The 20,471-nt window shown below is 34.1% G+C and overlaps 1 protein-coding gene and 1 pseudogene across 1 annotated transcript; one reads left to right on the forward strand and one right to left on the reverse strand.

The window, feature by feature from the left end:
* Nucleotides 1-1,014: 1,014 nt before the first annotated feature.
* Nucleotides 1,015-3,445, reverse strand: LOC121789180 (annotated as a pseudogene).
* A 9,891-nt stretch (nucleotides 3,446-13,336) lies between these two features.
* LOC121789179 (alpha-mannosidase I MNS5-like) lies at nucleotides 13,337-18,980 on the forward strand. The gene is made up of 15 exons (XM_042187686.1): nucleotides 13,337-13,552; nucleotides 14,575-14,617; nucleotides 14,713-14,778; nucleotides 14,857-14,918; nucleotides 15,050-15,149; nucleotides 15,371-15,553; nucleotides 15,830-15,878; nucleotides 15,964-16,143; nucleotides 16,278-16,398; nucleotides 16,744-16,825; nucleotides 16,909-16,994; nucleotides 17,087-17,187; nucleotides 17,543-17,684; nucleotides 17,841-17,991; nucleotides 18,420-18,980. Exons 1-15 carry the CDS (start codon nucleotides 13,416-13,418, stop codon nucleotides 18,642-18,644), a joined length of 1,728 nt encoding a protein of 575 aa, XP_042043620.1. The 5' UTR covers nucleotides 13,337-13,415; the 3' UTR covers nucleotides 18,645-18,980.
* The last annotated feature ends 1,491 nt before the right edge of the window (nucleotides 18,981-20,471 follow it).

Consider the following 20,471-nt stretch of genomic DNA (forward strand, 5'->3'; position numbering starts at 1 on the left):
GGTCCCACAGCGCGACGCGGATGACGTTCTGGTCCATGAGGAAGCTGCGCAGAGCGTTGGGCAGTGGTCGGCGTGGTGGAGCTGGAAGATGAGGTAGCTCGACCCCGCGCAGAGCTGGAGCGTGGCGGCGTGCCTGGAGACCCACTGGACGCCCAGCCCCACCAGGAGGCAGCCTTGGCGGTAGGCATCGTGGCCGTGGATGTGGACCATTTCGCAGACCCATCTATGCGCGGTGGCTGGCTCCGAACTCACGGTGGTGCGGATCCAGTAGGTGCCGCAACGGACGTCGTAGGTCGTCGTCATGATTCTTGATCTTTCCAAGTGCACACGCTTGGATATCGTGGTAACCGCCTATTTATTCACCTTTGCCTTGACACGTGGCACCCTGATTATAGAGTATCTGATTTATACCTCCATGCAATACTATCATCATTTTCCGTTAATTAAAATGGATTTCCTAGTTCATGAGTGGGAGCAAGATGGGCTTTATGATTAAGCACTAGTGCCAATTGAGGTGAATATAAACTCAAGAAAACCAATTGTTTTTTTTTCGTATAAAGCTCCCAACTTTGTAATTAGGAGGAAAGGCTCTAGAGTAGAGTAACAATACTATTATTAGAATGAACCAATATGGGATTTAATACCAACTGGTCTAGCTAGATCACAATTAAAGATTAAATCAGCTGAGTTCGAGGCTATAAATATAATATGTTCGGCTAAATCAATAACAATACGTTGTCATCCAGTTGCAGATGTAGGCTTCAGTCGCCTCTAACATGATATGAAGTCATAGGTTCTTAATGAATTTGAGTATTCCTAATTACCTTCTTGCATGCATTATAAGCCATCTCACGCCGTCCCACCCAAGTCTTTGCAAGCCTAAACTAGATGTGAGCAGATAACATAATTTTTTAAGAAAATGGGTTCAACCTGAAGCAAGCAAGCAACAGTCTCATCGAAGAGAACACATCATGATGTTGCAGGACATGATGCAGAAAGGATGTAAGTGAACTGTTATAGATGCTTGTGGAGCTTTGAAGGAATACCTGGTGCCTGAGGATATTTTCTGGGGCAGACCATCGTTCAGGCATATAATGGCCGTTGTCTGTCCAAATTTGCTATGAGGTTCCTCTGAATTGACTCAGATTTTGTTAACATTTGATGGCTCATATTGACATGGAATTGTATTAGGATTCTAATCAAATGAAAGGTATTAGAAGAACAATTATAGTGATTAGTGAAGATACTTTAAAAAGGAGATGAAGTCGAGAATGCAGTCAAGGACCCAAGAAGGACTTACAAAAAATACTTTAGGAATATAGTACTATATAGAAAGATGAAGAGTTCACACACAACAATCTTTGAAAGCTCTACCCTACATTATCAGTAAAAAGTGAAAGTGAATATAAGAGATGCAAAACACCAAAACATGTTGGCTAGATAGAAGCACCCATCAAATGAATAGCTCTTTCAGCTTTTGCAACTTCCTCCTGCAAGGAGAACAAACTAAATGGAATGATATCATAATTTTGTACTAAATGATACTCTACTAGGTAATTACAGAAATGACTTAAACCCTCCATTTGAATAAATGATACTCTACTAGGTAATTACAGAAATGACTTAAACTCTACTAGGTAATAGATGGCCCCAACCATTGTAAAAAGAAAATAAGTTGCCAATATTTACTCATTTCTTCAGCAGCTCTAGCAACTGCAATGTGATCAAAGTTCTCTCTGTAGTCAAGGTGTTGTCCTACAATCTGACTGCCCTATACAAAGATCAGATTATGTATGAGCATACACCCTAATCGAGTGAAACATTAAAAACGTATTGATTTTAATACTGCATTAACACTAGTACTAACTACTAGGAATAGTAAGCAATACCACAGAACAGCTAGAATAGTAGACTTCATTAAACAAACACGCTCCACTTTGACATAAAATTCAATCTACAGATTCTAAATACTCACACTAAAAACAGAAACAAAGCTAGAGGACATCAAAGTTCATACCTCAGGTCGATCGCGCACAATTTGCACATTCTGCAACGACATGCTCCAATTAAGAAGACGCGGCACTTATTCAAGGACTCTAACGAAGTCACTTTCCAACCTAAGCTACACAAAATCAGCCGTAAGCAGAAATATATAGAGCAAATCATTTTCCCTGAGAAATCAATTCAAATCATGATCAGTACTAGGGCATGTCATGGCCAGAATCACTCCAGGAAGTCCTACTCCACTTCCAACGTCAACAACACTCAAATTCGTCCTCTATCACCTAATTTTCATCTTTCACCGCCGTCAAATTCATACTCTAGCCAATCAAAAAACTATCGCATTCCAAAAAAAAACACGATGAAAGCTATAATGTTAATGTGTAACACCTGGTTCCATTCGAGGAGGAGGTCAATGTAGAGACGAACTTGATGCTTTTGGCACGGAGTCAATGCCTCAAAATTGGGGGTAACAGCTGCCGCGGCGGAGGCGTGAAAAGCCACCGGCTTCCGCTGCCGGAAAATGAGCGAAGTTTTAGTGTCGATTGTTTAATTGAGGAATGTATTTGAAGATTAGTGATTGCCTAATCCGTCACTAATATCCATCACTCGTCATTTAGTGACGGAAATATCCATCACTAAACATTGAATATCTGTCACTAAACAACATTAGTGACAGATTACCGCCGAAATGTAGCCGTAATTAAAAAGCTTGTCAATAAAAATTTTAATGACTGATTCTGTCCGCCACTAAATTTAACGACGACATTACTAGCGGAATACGTTGTTACAAAATCGATTGGGTGCTGCCTTAGCGGTACAAATTAGTGACGGACTAGGCCGTCACTACAACTGCGTTCACTAGTCTCATAGTAGTGACAAAAAGTCTGTCGCTGATTAGAGACCGACGCACGTCCATCACTAATGTCGTGTTGCGTTTTTATAGATTAGTGATTGCCTAATCCGTCACTAATCCAACATTTGGATCAGAATTTATATTTTAATTAATATTTCACCTGAATATTAAAAAAACTAAAATTAATAACCAATAAAATTAAATATGCAAAATAAACATTAATCTAGCATTTGGACAAGAATTTCTATTTTAATTAATATTTCAGATGTATATTAATAAAAACCTAAAATTAGTAACCAATAAAATTAAATAAACAAAATAAACATTAAATCGAAAAATTATGATGATTAAGTGTAAATGTTAGTAGTTAAAACAAGCAACAAAAGTATGAAATGTATGATGTCATATCCCTACAAAACAAGCAACAAAAGAGATCGTATAAAGTTTGTGATACATGGGTCATATCCCTACAGAACTGTCAGAAGCATGGCTGGACTTGTGGGCTGTCGCCATGAACAGCCTCATCGTCACAACATCATTTTCCAACTTTGTTCTTTGCTCACGGTCAGCATTGAGCTCCTGGCGCATTTCTTCCTTTAATTCTTCCCGCGATCTTGGTGCAATTCTTGGCGCAATTCTTCGAGCAATTCGGTGCGCAATTCCTCTCTTATCTTAGCTCGCACAGAAGGATCTAAGCCGGTCGGGGCATGAGCATTCAATCCCGGAGTTCGTCCACTCACAAGGCTTTTTTCCAGATTCCCAGTTCCAAACATCATTTTCTTTTTATCGAGCTTACCTCCAAAAAACGTCATTGATAATATAATGAAATAATTTACTGACGGAAATTTCCGTCACTATGATAAAAATATAATGTTATTGTTTTCAGATACTCATTTCGTCACTAGTTCTGTCAATAATTAGAGAAGGATAACTGTCTGTCACTAATTCCGTCAGTAAATCACGCTTTTTTTGTAGTGAGAGTATATAAGTACAAGATCCATATTCCATACCTTTTAGTTTTTACACTCACTTTTAATTACATTTCTTAAAACCCGAATCCAGTAAAACTAAGCCTATTTATTTCCTATTTTGTGTTACACGCTTTATGAATGTATTTTATGATTATTATGTCCAAATTAATCGTATTAGTATGCATGCAACTTAAAATTATTTCTGAAAAACAAAAGCACGTTTCAATTGAAGTGTGACCTCCAAAATTAGTGTTACAAACTCCTGTTTGCAAGAAAACCAGCTACATCATAAAGTAGAAATTAAACCCGTATCTCTACAATAGATTAAATTTAACTAAATTGACTTTTAGTTTTTAATAGTTACTTGAAAATAAGAATAATAATTGAAAATATTGAAAAAGTGAAGGTTCACTTTCCATTATCTCATAATCTGAGTGTTTGGCCATAAAAATAATTCACTCAAAGTTAAGAAGAAAGTGGAATGAAGGTGGTATAGCATGGATGACTTTATCAGGTCAAACATTAACTCAGACCACCTACAACTTATTTATTCTGCCAAAAGCAACTTTTATTTAAAAACCCCTTTATATTTTAGCAGTAAAAGTATTTATTTGATCCCTTTATATTTATTTTTTATAGTTGTGGGAATAATGTATTTTGTTCTCTGAACTTTTGCGTATACTTTTCTAATTGGGTTCTTGAATTCTGACTTAACTAAATTTGGTCATCAATTAGGAATTTAGGAGAGCTATTATTATTATTATTATATTTATTGAAAGGTATTTGAGTATAGATAAAAAATAAATTATTATATAGCATCATACATCATAAGCAATATTTATTCAAAAAAATTGAAATTAAAATATACCCAACTTTAATTTTGGATATCTCAACCCTCGCAATCAATTAGTTTAGACTCCTCAACCACACCGAGAATGTCAAATATTATTACAACTAATGAAATACCTTTAAATGTGTATGTAATAATTACTAAATTTATTATGAAGTTTAGTAGTATCGCTTAATTCTATATGATATGAATAATAGCCATTAATCTTGAAAAATTTGACAAAAATTCCACTTCATGATCTTAAACTTAAACCAAAAGATTTATATACTTGGATTTAGTTTCTGTATGACATTTTAGCTTGCTCGTGTGTATCGCTACAGTTTCTAATAAGTAGTTCTATAAAATAATGCAAAACTCATCATAAATAAACCACAATATATAAGACAGAAATAGAGAGATAGAACAAATGAATGAACAAGTTTATTATTCATAGAAAGATCTATATGTAAAAATATAGATCTAAACAAACCAACACAGAAAAAAATAATTCAAACTAGCTTCACCTTATTTATAATAAAAGTCACCAAGAAAATTTGAGAAATCCCACACCATAGAAATAAAATGAAATAAAGCATCAAACACAAAATCTATTAAACTCTAGTAAATTAAAAAGATGAATTCGGACCGAACGGCTTGATTCCCTGAGAGATCGATCGAAGATACCAAAAGAGAAGATCTTAAACCTTCTAAGAAGAATCTAGAAGTCTCCTTGAGCTAGCCTCCATCTTCTCTGATCAGGCCAAGTTTATCAGTAGGGTTTCTTTCTGTTCAAGAGAGAGAGAAGCTATCTCTTTTTTCTCTTGATCTGAGCTCACAGCTTGCTAGATATGTGTGATGGGTGGGGAGTTGTGGTGGATGCAATGATGGTGGTGGTGGAGGTGGTGATTAATGGGGAAAGGTGAGGAGGGCATGATGATTGATGTTGAGAGAGAATGAAGAAAATTCCAAGGTTTTTGTGTCTAATATTCCTTGCAAGATTGAAGCTTTATCTTTCTCTGTGTAGTATATATATCAATGATGTCTCCTTTGTCCTTTCAACCCTAGTTGGACCCTAAATGTCACATTTTTGTCCTTAAATTATTAAACAAAAGTTATAAAATTTAAACAAGATCCTGTGCTGATATGACTCAATAACATGTGACGTCCTATAATAAAGAAAAGTACTGTAATAGTACTCCCTCCGTCCCCGAATAAGAGTAGCTAATTTCCTTTTTGGCCGTCCCCCATTAAGAGTCACTCTTCATTTTACCATAAATGGTAGTAGGTCTCACATTCCACTAACTCACTCCACTCACATTTTATTATAAAATTAATATAAAAAATGGGTCCCACATTCCACTAACTTTTTCAACCAACTTTTCTTTACATTTCTTAAAACTCGTGCCCGGTCAAACAACGACTCCTATTAGGGACGGAGGGAGTATTATTTATAAGTTTTTGAGTTAATTCTTGGTGAGTATATATGTAAATATGCACTAAGGGGCAGTTCTAGTGTAAACATTTTAAAAATGAGAATTTTGAAAAGTGAAAAATCATCAGTTCTCCGATTGATACAATAATATTAGTTGTCACAAAGCATATCAATTTCTAATATTGAGTAGGATTTCAAAATTAGGGTATCAGGAACTAATATTCACAAAGTGATATAATTGTGTGTTTAATTTTGACATTAAAAAAAAGTTATGAAATGAATCTCCTATGTACTAATGTACATAATTATCTAAATATGATGTAAGTTGGTTTTGCTTTTGGCAACAGTAAAGGCTGTTTATTTCTGTATATGGGAGAAGATGAATATGCTGATTATATGCTTTATTGGGTTTAGTTAAAGTTAGACCTACACACAACCACATAAATAGTTTAAAACACAATGGAATCAAACATTCTTGAAAAATGAAAATTTACAATATATTGAGCCCAGAGAATAATATAGCGCCAGCCAGAGAAAGCAGAGCTGAATATAGGGTATGTATTCTTTCCCATTCCACAAAAATATATACGAAATAAAAATATTGTATTTCCTGGAAAGCGTGACACATCAAATTGCGAGCTATTTAAGTTGCTGTTTCTACTGAAAAGGAACAAATAATTGGAACCCATTTATCAGCTTTTTCATATTTTCTTTGTCATTTAAGAAAAGAAAAAATAAATTGCAGCAGCAATTCAGTCCTTTTATTCCTTGAAAATGTCTTCACCTTTTCTGTCTGTTCTCGTTTTGTATTATTGGCTTTATACTTACTTCTTCATAGCTTTCATTCATGCGTAGACAATTCTATACATACACACAATCTATATATGTAAGTAAAGTTAATCATGCACTTTGCTCGGGAATGATGATATTGTCGAGTTCTAGGATATGGATAATTTAGAATGCTAGACCGTTTTGAGTTTAAGGTGTTTTTATAGAATTTGGAATGAATATTGTCACAAATTAATCAAAGTATAATTAATCAAATTATAATAAGAATCGGAACCTATTTTAGTATGTGACACTCAGGAGAAGCGTAATTAGAAAATCGTTTTGATATATACCGCAACAGTATGATGATATTAGAGTCGGTCGCCGACATTAATAACTGTTCCAATATTATATCTTGACAGAAATAGAGAAAATGATGTGACCCATACTGTATATCTAGACTTCAAATTTGATTTAATTTGAGATTCATTGCTAGCTTTTGCCCAACAAGGACATGTAATATCTTTTGTCATTTTGTGACAATAAAATCACAATTAGTGTAAGATCCGTTGCAACACTACAAAATAATTAACAAAATAATTATGACGGATATCTTGACCAAAGTTGTGAACTTTAGAAGTTTGATAGAAGTGATACAAGTTAAGTTTCCGTAATATCATTACTGGGGAGTGATCAATTGCTAACTACAACTAATTTAAGACCATATAATTTTAGAAATCTTGTTGTCTACAATTTGTCATGTGTAATTTCATTTTTCATTTTTTCATATTAAAAAGATAATAAGTATCAAATTTAGGGTTTAGAAACATAATGTCAATACAGTGTATGAAATACATCAACACAAAGACATAACAATGTCAATACAATTTCATATTGACATTGTACAATCATTGTATTAACATATTATGTTTCGTGTATTGATATAAAGCTGTTAACGAAATTTATGAAAATTTTTGAATTTTTTTTAAAATTTTGACATCGGAACATATGGAAGTGAGATCTCGTTAGAATCCTTATGAAATTATCTTTAATTTGATATATGCAAATTATCTTTAATTTGATATATGTTGTGCGAAAAAATAATTTAAATCTAGAAAGTTATATGCGTTTTAAAGTTATGAGATATTTTTCAAAAGTTATTTACAACTAATTTGTTGCAAATTGACCTTAATACTTGTATTGACGTTTTTTGTTGATCGTATTGATATTCTGGAACTGATGATCTAGGCACTTGATTTGAATATCTAATGGCTATTATTTAATTGTAGTTAGCAATTAAATATTGAGTTAGTAATATAACACTCCCCTATCATTACTTAACTTGAAGTTATTGGAAACAAGAATAAATCTAACGGAGCCAAACTCGACAAGAATAAATCAAGAAAAAAAGCTTAACACAAAATTAGAGCAAATCAAGTTTAATCTTTCTTCTATACATAACTGGAATCAGAGTCAATATATGTTGTGGTTCGGAATAAGTAAAATGCGTATACAGAATAACAGAAATTTCATTTGACACCAAAACAATGAAAATAGCAATACAAATTTCAATCCAAAAAATAAAAGGGATCGTGTGTTTTATTTTGGCTTTGAAATGGTATATAAGATAATTAATGTTAGATTCATGTGTTTTATTTTGGCTTTACCTTGAGTTGGCTCGAATTTCAAATTAGATTGGAAAAACCATGCCTATGAATATTTTGTAATTAAAAGGAAAATCAATGCTTCAGAATTTCTAATCGGATATATAGAAATAGAGATAAAAAATTATAATGGTGGGCAAATTTATATCCAACTTTCATTTATTTTCTCATTATTTTCTTTTTCTCTAATAATCAATTTATTAATGCAAAACAAATGTGTGAATAAAATCTACTATTTTTTTCCATTTTCGTTCTACAACCAATCTTTGTATTTTAACCAAAAAAATAAAGCAATTGTTATCCATGGAAGACTGTATTTATATTCCGGAAAAATAATATTCCAACTACCCCCCTCAAAAACAACAATATTCCAAATCCTTCCCCGTACTTTATTTCTTCACCCCAAATATGTACTTGTTGGGCCAAATACAAAGTAAGCCGGAGAATATTCGGCCCATATATGGCCATTCATTTGGGCCCAACTTTTGAATATACAATATCTACATGGCTTAATCTTTTTCGAATTTTGTATCCGTATTATTTTGGTGAATACACAAATTTCCTGGGTTTTGTTTTAAATTCATATTGAGTTGTTTATAGAAAAATTATATACATATTTAAAATGATTTATCGTAAAATAATGAAATTATGAGGCGATCTAATTTACGTATAGAATAATTTATTAATTAATACATATGCTTTTATGTATAGTACTTTAATTATATTTATGAAATACTAAATTTTAGTTTAATTTTATAATTCATTTAAATTTTATATTTTACATATAATACGTTCTTTGTTGTATTCTAGTTACATTTTATGTTGGTACATATTATATGCAGTACTGTTACATGAATCAAATATTAAGTCAATAAACTATAATAGAAAATAAAGTAAAAATAATAATAGTAATTTTATTTTAGGAATATGTCAATAGATCAGTGAGACATCTCAAATTACAAAATACTCCACTAAAATATTTTTGATCCAACACAAAACTCTTGAATATATAATCATAAAATATGAGCTGCTATTTTTATTTAGTGCGACTTAGAACAAGTCCCGAGTGGAAAGAACTCATAACTGTTCAGCAATTTAAATTTTGTTACATTAAGTGTCGTTGTATTCTACATGCGAAATGGCAACACAAACTCTTTTTTTTCCCACATGAAGAAAAATCTAATAGTTGACGCATCGACAAAAAAAATCATCAACATATAAAAGGCTACTTGAAAAAATAGGATGATAAATGATAATACCTTGTGTAACGTTCGGAGCAAAAGTAAAAAGTAATTGTCGATACATAGGTGAATGTCAGTCCATATGCATGAACAATGAGCGACTCCTAATACGAAAAATAGAGGGATTATAAGAGTACGTACGTAGGGACATATTCTAAGAGTACGCAGGGAATGCTAAAACCTGTTTAATATGTGCTATTCGTGCAGTTACATCTTATTTTTCGATTCCATCATTGAAAAATTGCATGGTTAAGCGTGCTTAGTATGGATGATTCTAAGATGGGTTGCTCTGTGGACTGTGGGAGTCTGAGTCCTTATAGGTATGAGAGTCGTCGCTACATGTGGTATCAGACCGAACCATGCAGAGGCTGGTGGTCATGTAATCCCTAGAGCTAAATTAAAACTATCTAGATATTAATTTGTACCAAAATTATCTAGATTTTTGTAATCGAAATAACTAGATACTTAAACATAAATTATGTAGATAAATAGAATATAAATGAACGAGTGGATAGTTCTAAAACATCGATAAGTTAATATATATATATGTGTGTGTTCTAGCATATTAAAAGAGTTGTCGTTAGTGAAAGAGCTTGACATAAATATGTTATCTTTTTTGTTAGGATTTGTTAATCGGCTATATGTAATCCGTTGTGTGATGTTGTCCAAGAGGATCCTTATCTTTGGACAAGCATCCACATTGACAATCCGTTGAATTTTAAGATAACCAATGATCATGAGGGTCTTATGTGGTTGATACATTGCAGCTTGAGCCTTATTCAATGTTGTAATATCAATAATGATGGCCTCAAGCATGGGCTTGAGAGAATTCTAGAGTTGACTAAGCTAAGCGTGGTTGGATCTATCAAACTCAATGGTGAAGACCTCTTGAACATGATGAAAGTATTGAATTTTGTTGCACTGTCCTATATCAAGCATCTAAGGATTGGCGATTAACAAGTGAGCATTTGATGTGCCGGCAAGTCAGACACGTCTTCAATTGCCCGAATGATAATTGTCAAATAAGAATATACTCCACTAGGAAGTGCCAAGCGTGCATTGGCATCATTACTCGTTGAGTACAATGTAGGTGCTACTTGGACAACAAAGCATATGAAGAGATATTCCACTGCGACTTCCTTGTTTTGACTGCTTGGAGGAGCTCTTGTTCAAGGACGGGATCACCCTTTCAGTAGGGCAGGGCAGGCCTACAATGAGCAGAGGGTGAACTACCACTTTTTTGCTATAGCTAAGCAACTCACCCATCTTGGCTTCAACCACATAGACACGACAAATTAGCTAGTGAAGAAGACATACAACGACCTTGCAATTGAGTGAAATTCTTGCACATGTCTTCTACGGAGTGAAAATTGAATCTGGTATGACATGGACTAATCTTTGTCACTATTAGTACTTCTATGCATTAATTAGTTTTAGATTTCAGATCATGTTTTCTTTAATTCAAGCAATCTTTTTTAGTTTGCTGCTGCTATCTAACTTCTGTTTCTTTTCTTCGAATTAAATAAACAAATCTTCGGGATTGCTTCTCGCAAGGAGATTCTGTGCGTTTATATTAGCTGCGGCAAGGCAACCAACATCTCATGTCTCATAGGTCAATCATATAATTATTAAGACACACTAACAATGAGTGACCATATGTTATGATGTTTACTTAAATTAATAATTATTTTATTTTTAGTTAATAGAAGAAAAATCATACTACTAAATTATCAGTGCATTCGATCACTAACAAGTGGCGCGACATGCCAATTCCTTTGTGATTGAATTATTATTGATTGATCGATAGAGATTTGATAATTTATTCCATATAATAAGCAATTCCTCTTCCACAACAATAATATGTTTGCGATTAAATTCTTATTGATTGATCAATATAAATTTGATATATTCCATACCATAGTGCTGTGTATTTTAATAAAGAATAATATAGTTGTTAACGTGTATGTGGATAATGTTAAAGTAAGCACAACTTGGATTTTGAAGCTTGAAATCACGGCAATTCGCGCCTTTAATAAAAAATCCTACTCATTCCGTTCCCACAAGAATATGCAATTTTTCTTTTTTAGTCCATCCCACAAGAATATACACTTTCCAATTTTGGAAACTCTTTTCTCTCTAATGAGTTGGGACTCATTTCCCACTAACATACTTTAATTATTTTTTTTCTTTACCTCTCTCTTACTTAACCATTTTTGCATTAGAACCGTGCCGAACCCAAATTACATACTCCCTTCGTCCCGTGCTACTCGCACGTTTGCTTTTCGGCTCGTCACAAAGTCCTTACACTATTTATAATTTAAGTTAGAATTAATGCATTTAATTAATATGTTAGTTTAAGTTAAGAGCTCTTTTATTAAGTGATGTCTCATTACACCTAAAATTCTTTTTTAATTACACAAAAAAATCAATCCCAAATTTACGGCCTAAAATGAAAAGTGCGAGTAGCATGGGACGGAGGGAGTATTTTTTTGGGACGGATGGAGTATAATTTTTGAGCTAACCGCTTTATGGATATCAGATGCACGAATTCGCCCATTTTTGAGTACCCAAATTGACATATTAACTTTTCAAATCCATTTTTTGACACGGGTATCCAATTTTTTAAGTAGGATATCTAGACAATTCCAAATTCTATTTTTCAAGCTAAAAATCATTCGCAGAAAAGGGCATTCTCATTTAACACAGGTAAAATATATTCTCATTCAATACATTCAACATATTATGATATTTTGACGAATTAAAGATGAAATTCGGATGGTTGACTTTCTTATAGTTATATCAAAATCGAATGAAAAATCAAACTAAATGCTTATTTGTTATTATCAACAACAAAAGGAAAATGAAACTAAATTCATATATATATATGCCATAGCATATTTGGATATATTTACTCGAATTGAAATATGGAGTTTTACATATCTTGATCTTATCTGTTCAATTAATTATGGATTACACGATTTGCTATACGCATTAGTATGATTTACTGCTATTATGTTTTTCTTACTCGTTCATAAGAAAATGCAAATAATATAGTAGTAGTATTAAAATAACTATCTGTAATATACACTGTGTTATTCATTGTGACAATTCTTACAAATAATAATTATAAAATAGTCTCAAAATTCCCATCATATAAATTGTCAAGATTGGGATTATTGTCAATATTTACTCATGGTATCAGTGTCAAATTTTAATCATATAAAATTTTGTAGTACATATTGATGTCAAGTTTTAATCACGGAATTGTTTCAATACAAAAATTCCACAAAACCAATGATTAACGTATCACAATTTGGATAGATAATTTTTTGTAAGGTGGCGATTTTTTAGGAATCAAATCAATTATTTGTTTCTTAGTATATTTCTGTAAAACAAAAAGAAAAAAAACCAAAATCCTACTCCATTAAAAAAACTCGTCAAATAAAATTAATAACGTATGTGTATAATTTGATTTAATATTAAAAGCAAAAAATAGTTTTTTTTTTTGAAAAAGAGATGAACCTCAAAACCAAACAAAACTCAACTCGGCGGTGTAAAAAGGTTATCCCCAAAATTCAGACTCCTATAATCGTAACTTTCGAACTCAAATACTACTATTCTGGCCTTCCGATTTATGCGCAAACGGATAATCTATGTTGCTTGGAAAGAGATGGGCATCGTTTCTCATATTTATGCTGATTTTTTCCACATTTTACTCCCAAATCTCTTCCTCAAAGTCAGACCCTTATGCTGCTAAGAAGAAGCGGATGAGCCAAAAAGTCCGCCAGATGTAATTTTCTATCTCTTCTCAATTCAATCTTCCACACTGTTTCTTGATATTGGGATTACAACTACTTGAACCGATCGCTGTGGAAATAGCAATTAATCCAGCTGATTGTTAGTTAAACTGTTTCCTGTCTTGTTTGGGGAGTTTTTTTAGTTTTTGATTTCTTGCTTTATGTTTGTGATTTTGTTTTACTGGTTTTGATATGTGATGTGTGTTTGCTACATGCTGCATTGAGTAATTGATTAATTGGGCGTTGATTTGCTCTGTTTTAGATAGGGCATTTGGAGGTAATAGATTTTCAGTTTGATTGGGGTGTTTGAGAAAGGGGAAATGATGATGTTGTTGTCATGAATTTGTTAGATTCATAAATTTTATATGTTGAGCAGTGAGCACCAATGGACTAGAAATGTGTGTTAGAGCTACACCACTCCCGTGTGATTGTATGTTTATGAAAGGCACTCGAAGACATGGACCTGCACCTTTACGATTTTCATAACGACCGAATTACCCCATATAGTTCGATATCCAGATTCTCAATTTAGTACTCCTACTAAGTATTTAGAATAGAATCACACCTTTAGTTTTCCGATGCATGACAGGTAAAGCTTTTTTAGTATGTAAGGTCTATTTCGGGTCTTGTCTACTTCAATGCATGTATATTATATAGTTTAGTGGATATGTGGTAGGATATACTAATAAAAAAGGATACATATATCCTTTGTTACTTTGACGTATTGAGAAGAAGAAGAAGGACAATTAAAAACCATATCCCACATAGATATTCTTCATTTAGTCATCCATTTAAAATGAAGGAAAGTAAACATTGGATGGGGTTGGATTTTAGTAATCAACCCTAACCCACTAAGTTATACAAGGCTTTATGATATTGGAACATGCTTGGCGAACAAAGTAAGTTTTCTGAACCTGAAATTGGTTTGAGAAAAGATAACTAATCAAACTGGCGTTTCACAGAAGTCTGTATTCTGTAGTGTATACTCACTCATCTCATCTCATCTCTGTGACAGGTTTTACCATGCCTATGACAACTATATGACGTATGCTTTCCCGGTTAGTCTTTGATTATATGTTAATTACAGATCCTGTGAGATTAATCCACCATTCATCATGGCTCAAAAATTTAATTCAGATGACTTGTTTTTCAGCATGACGAATTGAAGCCTCTGACAAAATCATTCACGAATTCTCTAAGTGAGCTTGGAAATCTCAAGGTGAGTGGTTATACTTGGAGAAGCATATAATAATTTAAAGTCCTATTAAAATATCACTGAATTCTTTCTGAGTTTTAGCTTGAACGTCTGCCACAAGAATATAATGGTTCAGCACTCACCCTCATTGAATCTCTGTCCAGGTTCGATGTGCACCTTTAACTTAATCTGGCTTTAAAGTTTAAACCAGTTCTGGTTATCTCATCCTGGTATCATTTTAGTGGTGACATCATATTGCCGTCAAAATGGTTCTGATGTCCTCTTTTACTTTCAGCCTTGTAATTCTGGGAAACAATACCGAGTTTGAGAAGGGAGTTCTTTGGTTATCTGAGAATCTTACATTTGATGTTGATGCCAGGATAAACCTCTTTGAGGTAATGAATTATTTTTTCGGTTTTGTATTTGAATATAATCTTGATCTTACTGCTTAAAACCTTTCCCGTTGAGGCGTTTTCTTGTTGTACAACTATTATTATTGAATTTTAGTGGCTATATCTAATATGATCATGACACACTGTAGAAATAACATTTCCATCATTGATTGTGCTTTTGGGAGTTTTAATCATATTCTTTGCCTTTGCTTGATATCATGTAGTGCAACATAAGAGTACTTGGAGGACTTGTGTCTGCTCATATTCTTGCAACTGATTCTACGAACAGGTTAACTAAAGGAACTTATAGTAATCAACTTCTTGTCCTCGCTGAGGAGCTAGGAAGACGTTTTTTACCTGCATTTGATACCCCCACTGGACTGCCTTACGCATGGATCAACTTGAAGGTAACTGATTGAATTATGCATTAAATAGTTGAATACTAACTTTAGTTTATGTAATGAAATTGCGAACCTTGACATCAAGACAGTAACTTTGAGTGTAGAAGTGCATGAAACATGAATATGTAAATGGTTGAAATTACGTTTGTTTTTTGAACATAAGAAGGTTCTTCTCTAGTGTAGTTTTGATATTACTTATAGCATGATTATCTATTAGTATATATTGCACACTTGCACCTATATTGTTTCTCATATTGTATACGAACAAAATTGTGTGTGCAGCATGGTGTGATGGAGAATGAGATAACAGAAACAAGCACATCTGGTTGTGGTATGAACTCCCTCGGAGAAACCCTTTCAAATTTGGTGCTTATTCGATATCGTGTTAGATGCTAATTTCCTTTGTTTGGTACTAGGTTCTCTAATTCTTGAAATGGGAGCACTGTCACATTTAACCGGTGACCCAAGATTTGAGTCTGCTGCTCTACGTGCTCTGCGCAAGTTATGGAGCATGAGGAGCTCTTTAAATCTCGTGGGAACAACACTTGATGTAGAAACTGGGGAATGGATAGAGTTTTCTTCTGGAATTGGAGCTGGTATGATTCTTTGCAGCCAATATTCGGACTACCTCAGAACACACATCACCTTTTACCAGAAGCTATTGCATAATATCAAGTAATCAAAGCATCATTTCTTTACGCAATTCTAAACCACTTTCTTGTCCTTCAAGGTGTTGATTCGTTCTACGAGTATCTAGTTAAAGCTCACATTTTATTCGGAAGGGATGAATTCTGGAGGATGTTTCAGCCTGCTTACACTGCTGTGCAAAAATATTTTCGACATGGTCCTTGGTAAACCCTTCAGTCCAAAGTGTTTATTCCGCACATATCTGCTTCACATTTCTTCATTGTTTGAGGTTTGAAATATCCTCTTCCTCTAATCTGCAATCACCTGAATGAATAGAAGAAAGTCTGAAAGGGTTCTCTTCCTACTTATTCTTTTCCCTTTTTTGGGATGCTATTTTTCTCTTTATTCTTCAGTATTTCACCCTTGTACGTTTTGTAGCCCCATCAACTTTTAAGTTTGGTATGGTGGTTATCTTGCTATCATTTCTGTCCCATTATTGTTTATTAGGCAGAGATAATTTTCTATATTATGCTTTGAAGAAGTTTTACTAAGTATTTACCGGTCACTAGGTACCATGAAGCTGATATGAGGACAGGAAGAGCAACGTACTGGCAACTTACAAGCCTACAAGCATTTTGGCCTGGCCTTCAGGTATTAGCAAATCGTAGATTCGTAGGATTTCCTCACCAATTTGAATGTGGAAGTTTATTCTTGATATTTGTTGTGGTAGCTAGGTTCTTGTTGGGGACATCACTGCCGCTAACTCGTCACATCGTGAATTTTTCTATGTATGGCAGAAGTTTGGAGTAATACCAGAGAGGTATTGCTTTTTGTTCTACTTCTGTACTATTTGTTGTTCTTTTCTTCCTGCATATTTATACTTATTTTTTTTTGAGGTTTTCTGCTATTCAGATATCTCCTGGATCATCAAATGCTGCATCCTACTGAGAAATACTATCCCTTACGCCCAGAGTTGGCAGAATCGACATTTTACCTGTATCAAGCAACCAAAGGTAAACTATTGCAGTGGTATTTACATTCAGGGTTTAAATCTTACCAAGCATTACTTAAAGAGCTAAATTGATCTTAAATGAGCTTGACAGTTATATGTTGTTAAATTATAGTATTAGTTGTTGTTAAACAAGTTCAACACTAGTGTTCAAGTCAAAGTGATCTTAAACAAGCTTTGATAGTTATATTAGACAAGGTAAATTATATATTCTCAAAAACGTACAGTATATTTAAGCAAAGCAACGAGTTTTGTACTAAAAAATAAGTTTAATATGTTCTATAATTGGCATAGGTAAAAGTACCTGCACCATATTCGTCATCAAGCTAATATAAAACCACCTGCACCATATTTGTCAGATCCGTGGTATCTACAAGTGGGGGAGTCAATAGTGGATTCTATCAATTTGCACACACGAGTCGAAGGTGGCTTTGCCAGCATTAGAGATGTAACAACCATGGAGCTGGAAGACCATCAGCACAGTTTTTTCCTCGCTGAGACGTGAGTTTTACTCTAATCATCGATGGATACTGCCAGTTTGTTATAACCTTTTCTTTTTAGCATTTTATGTAGTCATAGAATTTTTACAAATATTTTCATTAGTAACTCAGCATTTGTGAATACTCTGAGATGCTCTGATCTTTTGTCATTGTGTAGGTGCAAATACCTGTATCTTCTGTTTGATGATTCATTTTTGGTCAACCGAAATTATGTATTTACAACTGAAGGCCACCCACTGCCTATTTTAAGCTCTTGGCATGAGAGACTTCCCGAGGCATATATTCCCAGTAATTGGACATCAGTTAAGGTATTGCTTAATTTCTGTGCCTTTGGATTACTGATTTGTTTGAGATAATTTTCTTCCATTTTTCATATTTGCTCTTACTAAATAGTAATCTTACTTCATTTTGATATCTAGTTGTTAGTCCTTGAGAGTAGGAGATGTTTATCTTTATCTTTCATTGGACTTATATATGTAAATATGGCCCAGAAGAAAGTTCATACAATGTGAGCAGAATTTTGTGTAAAATGATCAGTCATGCCATTTGAGACGGGCTTGAATCCTGAGATTTGACACGTGTGATGGATGTTCCGCCATCAGATTATCTTACAGAGTCTTTTGTATTTTGGTTGTAAGTTTGGTTGAATGCAGTGTGTTTAACCATTGGCTGCAAATGAAAAACCAACACTGTCCACTAATCACAAGATCTGAAACAGTTCTCAACTTATTTGCAGAGCGAGGAGCGCCGAAAACGAGCCAGTGCAATGTCACAGCGGATATGTCCAGCAACATCGCCAAACTGCAGGCACGACCACGAGCAGCTCGAAAGTGTTTGTCACATCCCAGACACTCGTGCTGATTATAGATGTCTCACTGATGACGACTGTGGTGTCGATTCTATGTCGTGCAGGAGAAGATCGTGCAGCATGGCCGGCTACTGCGGTCTGTGGCTCTCGTGACAGCGGCCCGCTACAAATTCTTTTGTTTTGTGACAGGAAATAACAGACGCCCGTTTCTGGGAACCACAGGCTTAAACCCACTCACACAAACATTAGTAGGGAAAAGGAAAAAAAGCAAGACTAAACACATGTATCTCAATTCACACATATTGTAGCATATAACTGTATCATATTTCTTTGTAGAGGATTGTGCTTCAAAAAAGTTATTGGTTACCAAACACTGAGGCATTGATTCTTACAGATGAAGTTTGTATTTGTTGAAATTATAGTACCTCTGAAAGATAGTCTCGTAAATTTTTATTACTATTTATTTATAATAAGTTTTCTTTCTACCAATATGTAAACCACTTTTTCTTTTCGTCTCTTTCTTATTTTATTAATTTTACATTAAAACATATCTCTTTTACGACTAAGATTTTTATTTTATTTTTAACGAGAGTAATATTAATATATCAGGTTCCATTAAAATAGACATTTTTTCCATCTTGGATTGTCTCATAAAAGTAAGTCAATTTTTTATTTTTAATAACTTTTTTGTAATGAATCGGACAAAACCCCATTCTTTACTAATATACTAATATTTTAATAAAAATTTTTATTTCAATCTCTTTCCTTTTTATCAATTATGAATTAAAATTCATATGTGAAGTGTATTTTTATAGGATGAAGATTGTATACCACACTTATCTAATTTTGGGATTTCTAGGACAATCAGTTACTAATAAAATAGACTACTAATTGACAAAATAAAAATACAACATGTAAATAGGGGATTCATCAGTTACTACTAATGAAAATAGGCTGCACTAATTGACAAAATAAAAACACATGATATAAATAGGTGATACAATGGCGTGTTGCTTATAAATTGACGTTACTAGATTTAGGAGCATAGGAATTAGATTAATCGAGCATGGGCAATTACTTCAAAGATTTGCTACCAATATAATGGAAGTAGCAATTAATTAGTCGTATGGGGGATTTGTAAAAACATTCACATCCCTGCTCTTGCCAATGAGTATGGATGTAGGCCCGACCCCACTTTTTCTACCTGCTCTTAGGCAAGAGCACAACACCCACATCCGCGTTCTTTCTTCCGCAAGAACGAGTACTAGGGTCCCACCATTCTATTATTCAATTTAAATAAAAACATTTCCACAAAATTAAAATACATTAAAAATACCCGGAATAATATTATAAATTACAAAAAAATAAAAATTACATAATTAAATTCATAAAAAATAAAAATTGCATAATTAAAATACTAAAAAATAAAAATTACATACTTAAAATCCTAAAAAATAAAAATTACGTAATTTAAGCGTAAAAATGCCCCCGGGGAAGACTAGTCATCATCGGCAATACCCCCAACGTTCTTTGGAGACCCCGTATCATCGCCACATGCGATCGAAATTGCTCGGGGGTCATATTTGACATATCGGTCAAATTGAGTTGGGTCAAAACCCCCCACAACGAGTTGGTAGGGAGTTGAGGTGGCACATAGGGAGCGGGAGCGGATGGAGTCGCGGCGCGACGGCGGTTGGCCGCCGCCTTCTTCCTTCCTTGCGGTCGGCGTTGGGAACCGCTCGGGCCGGCGTCGGGGCTACCCAAGTTAGCTCCGGCAAGTTGGCTAGCCACGTCTTCGGAGCCGGCGTCGGATAGGGATACCGACCTTGACCGTTTGGAGGAGTCGCTAGAGGAGGATGTTACGCTTCCCCTATACTTGGATGCGACCGCGTCTCCTGCCAAATATTGAGGTACTTGAACGGCTTGCAGTTCATGGATTGGTAGGTCGACAAGGCGGAACTGATGATGTCGACCTCGCTC

Source organism: Salvia splendens, unplaced genomic scaffold (assembly GCF_004379255.2).
Source record: "Salvia splendens isolate huo1 unplaced genomic scaffold, SspV2 ctg160, whole genome shotgun sequence".
NCBI lineage: Eukaryota > Viridiplantae > Streptophyta > Magnoliopsida > Lamiales > Lamiaceae > Salvia > Salvia splendens.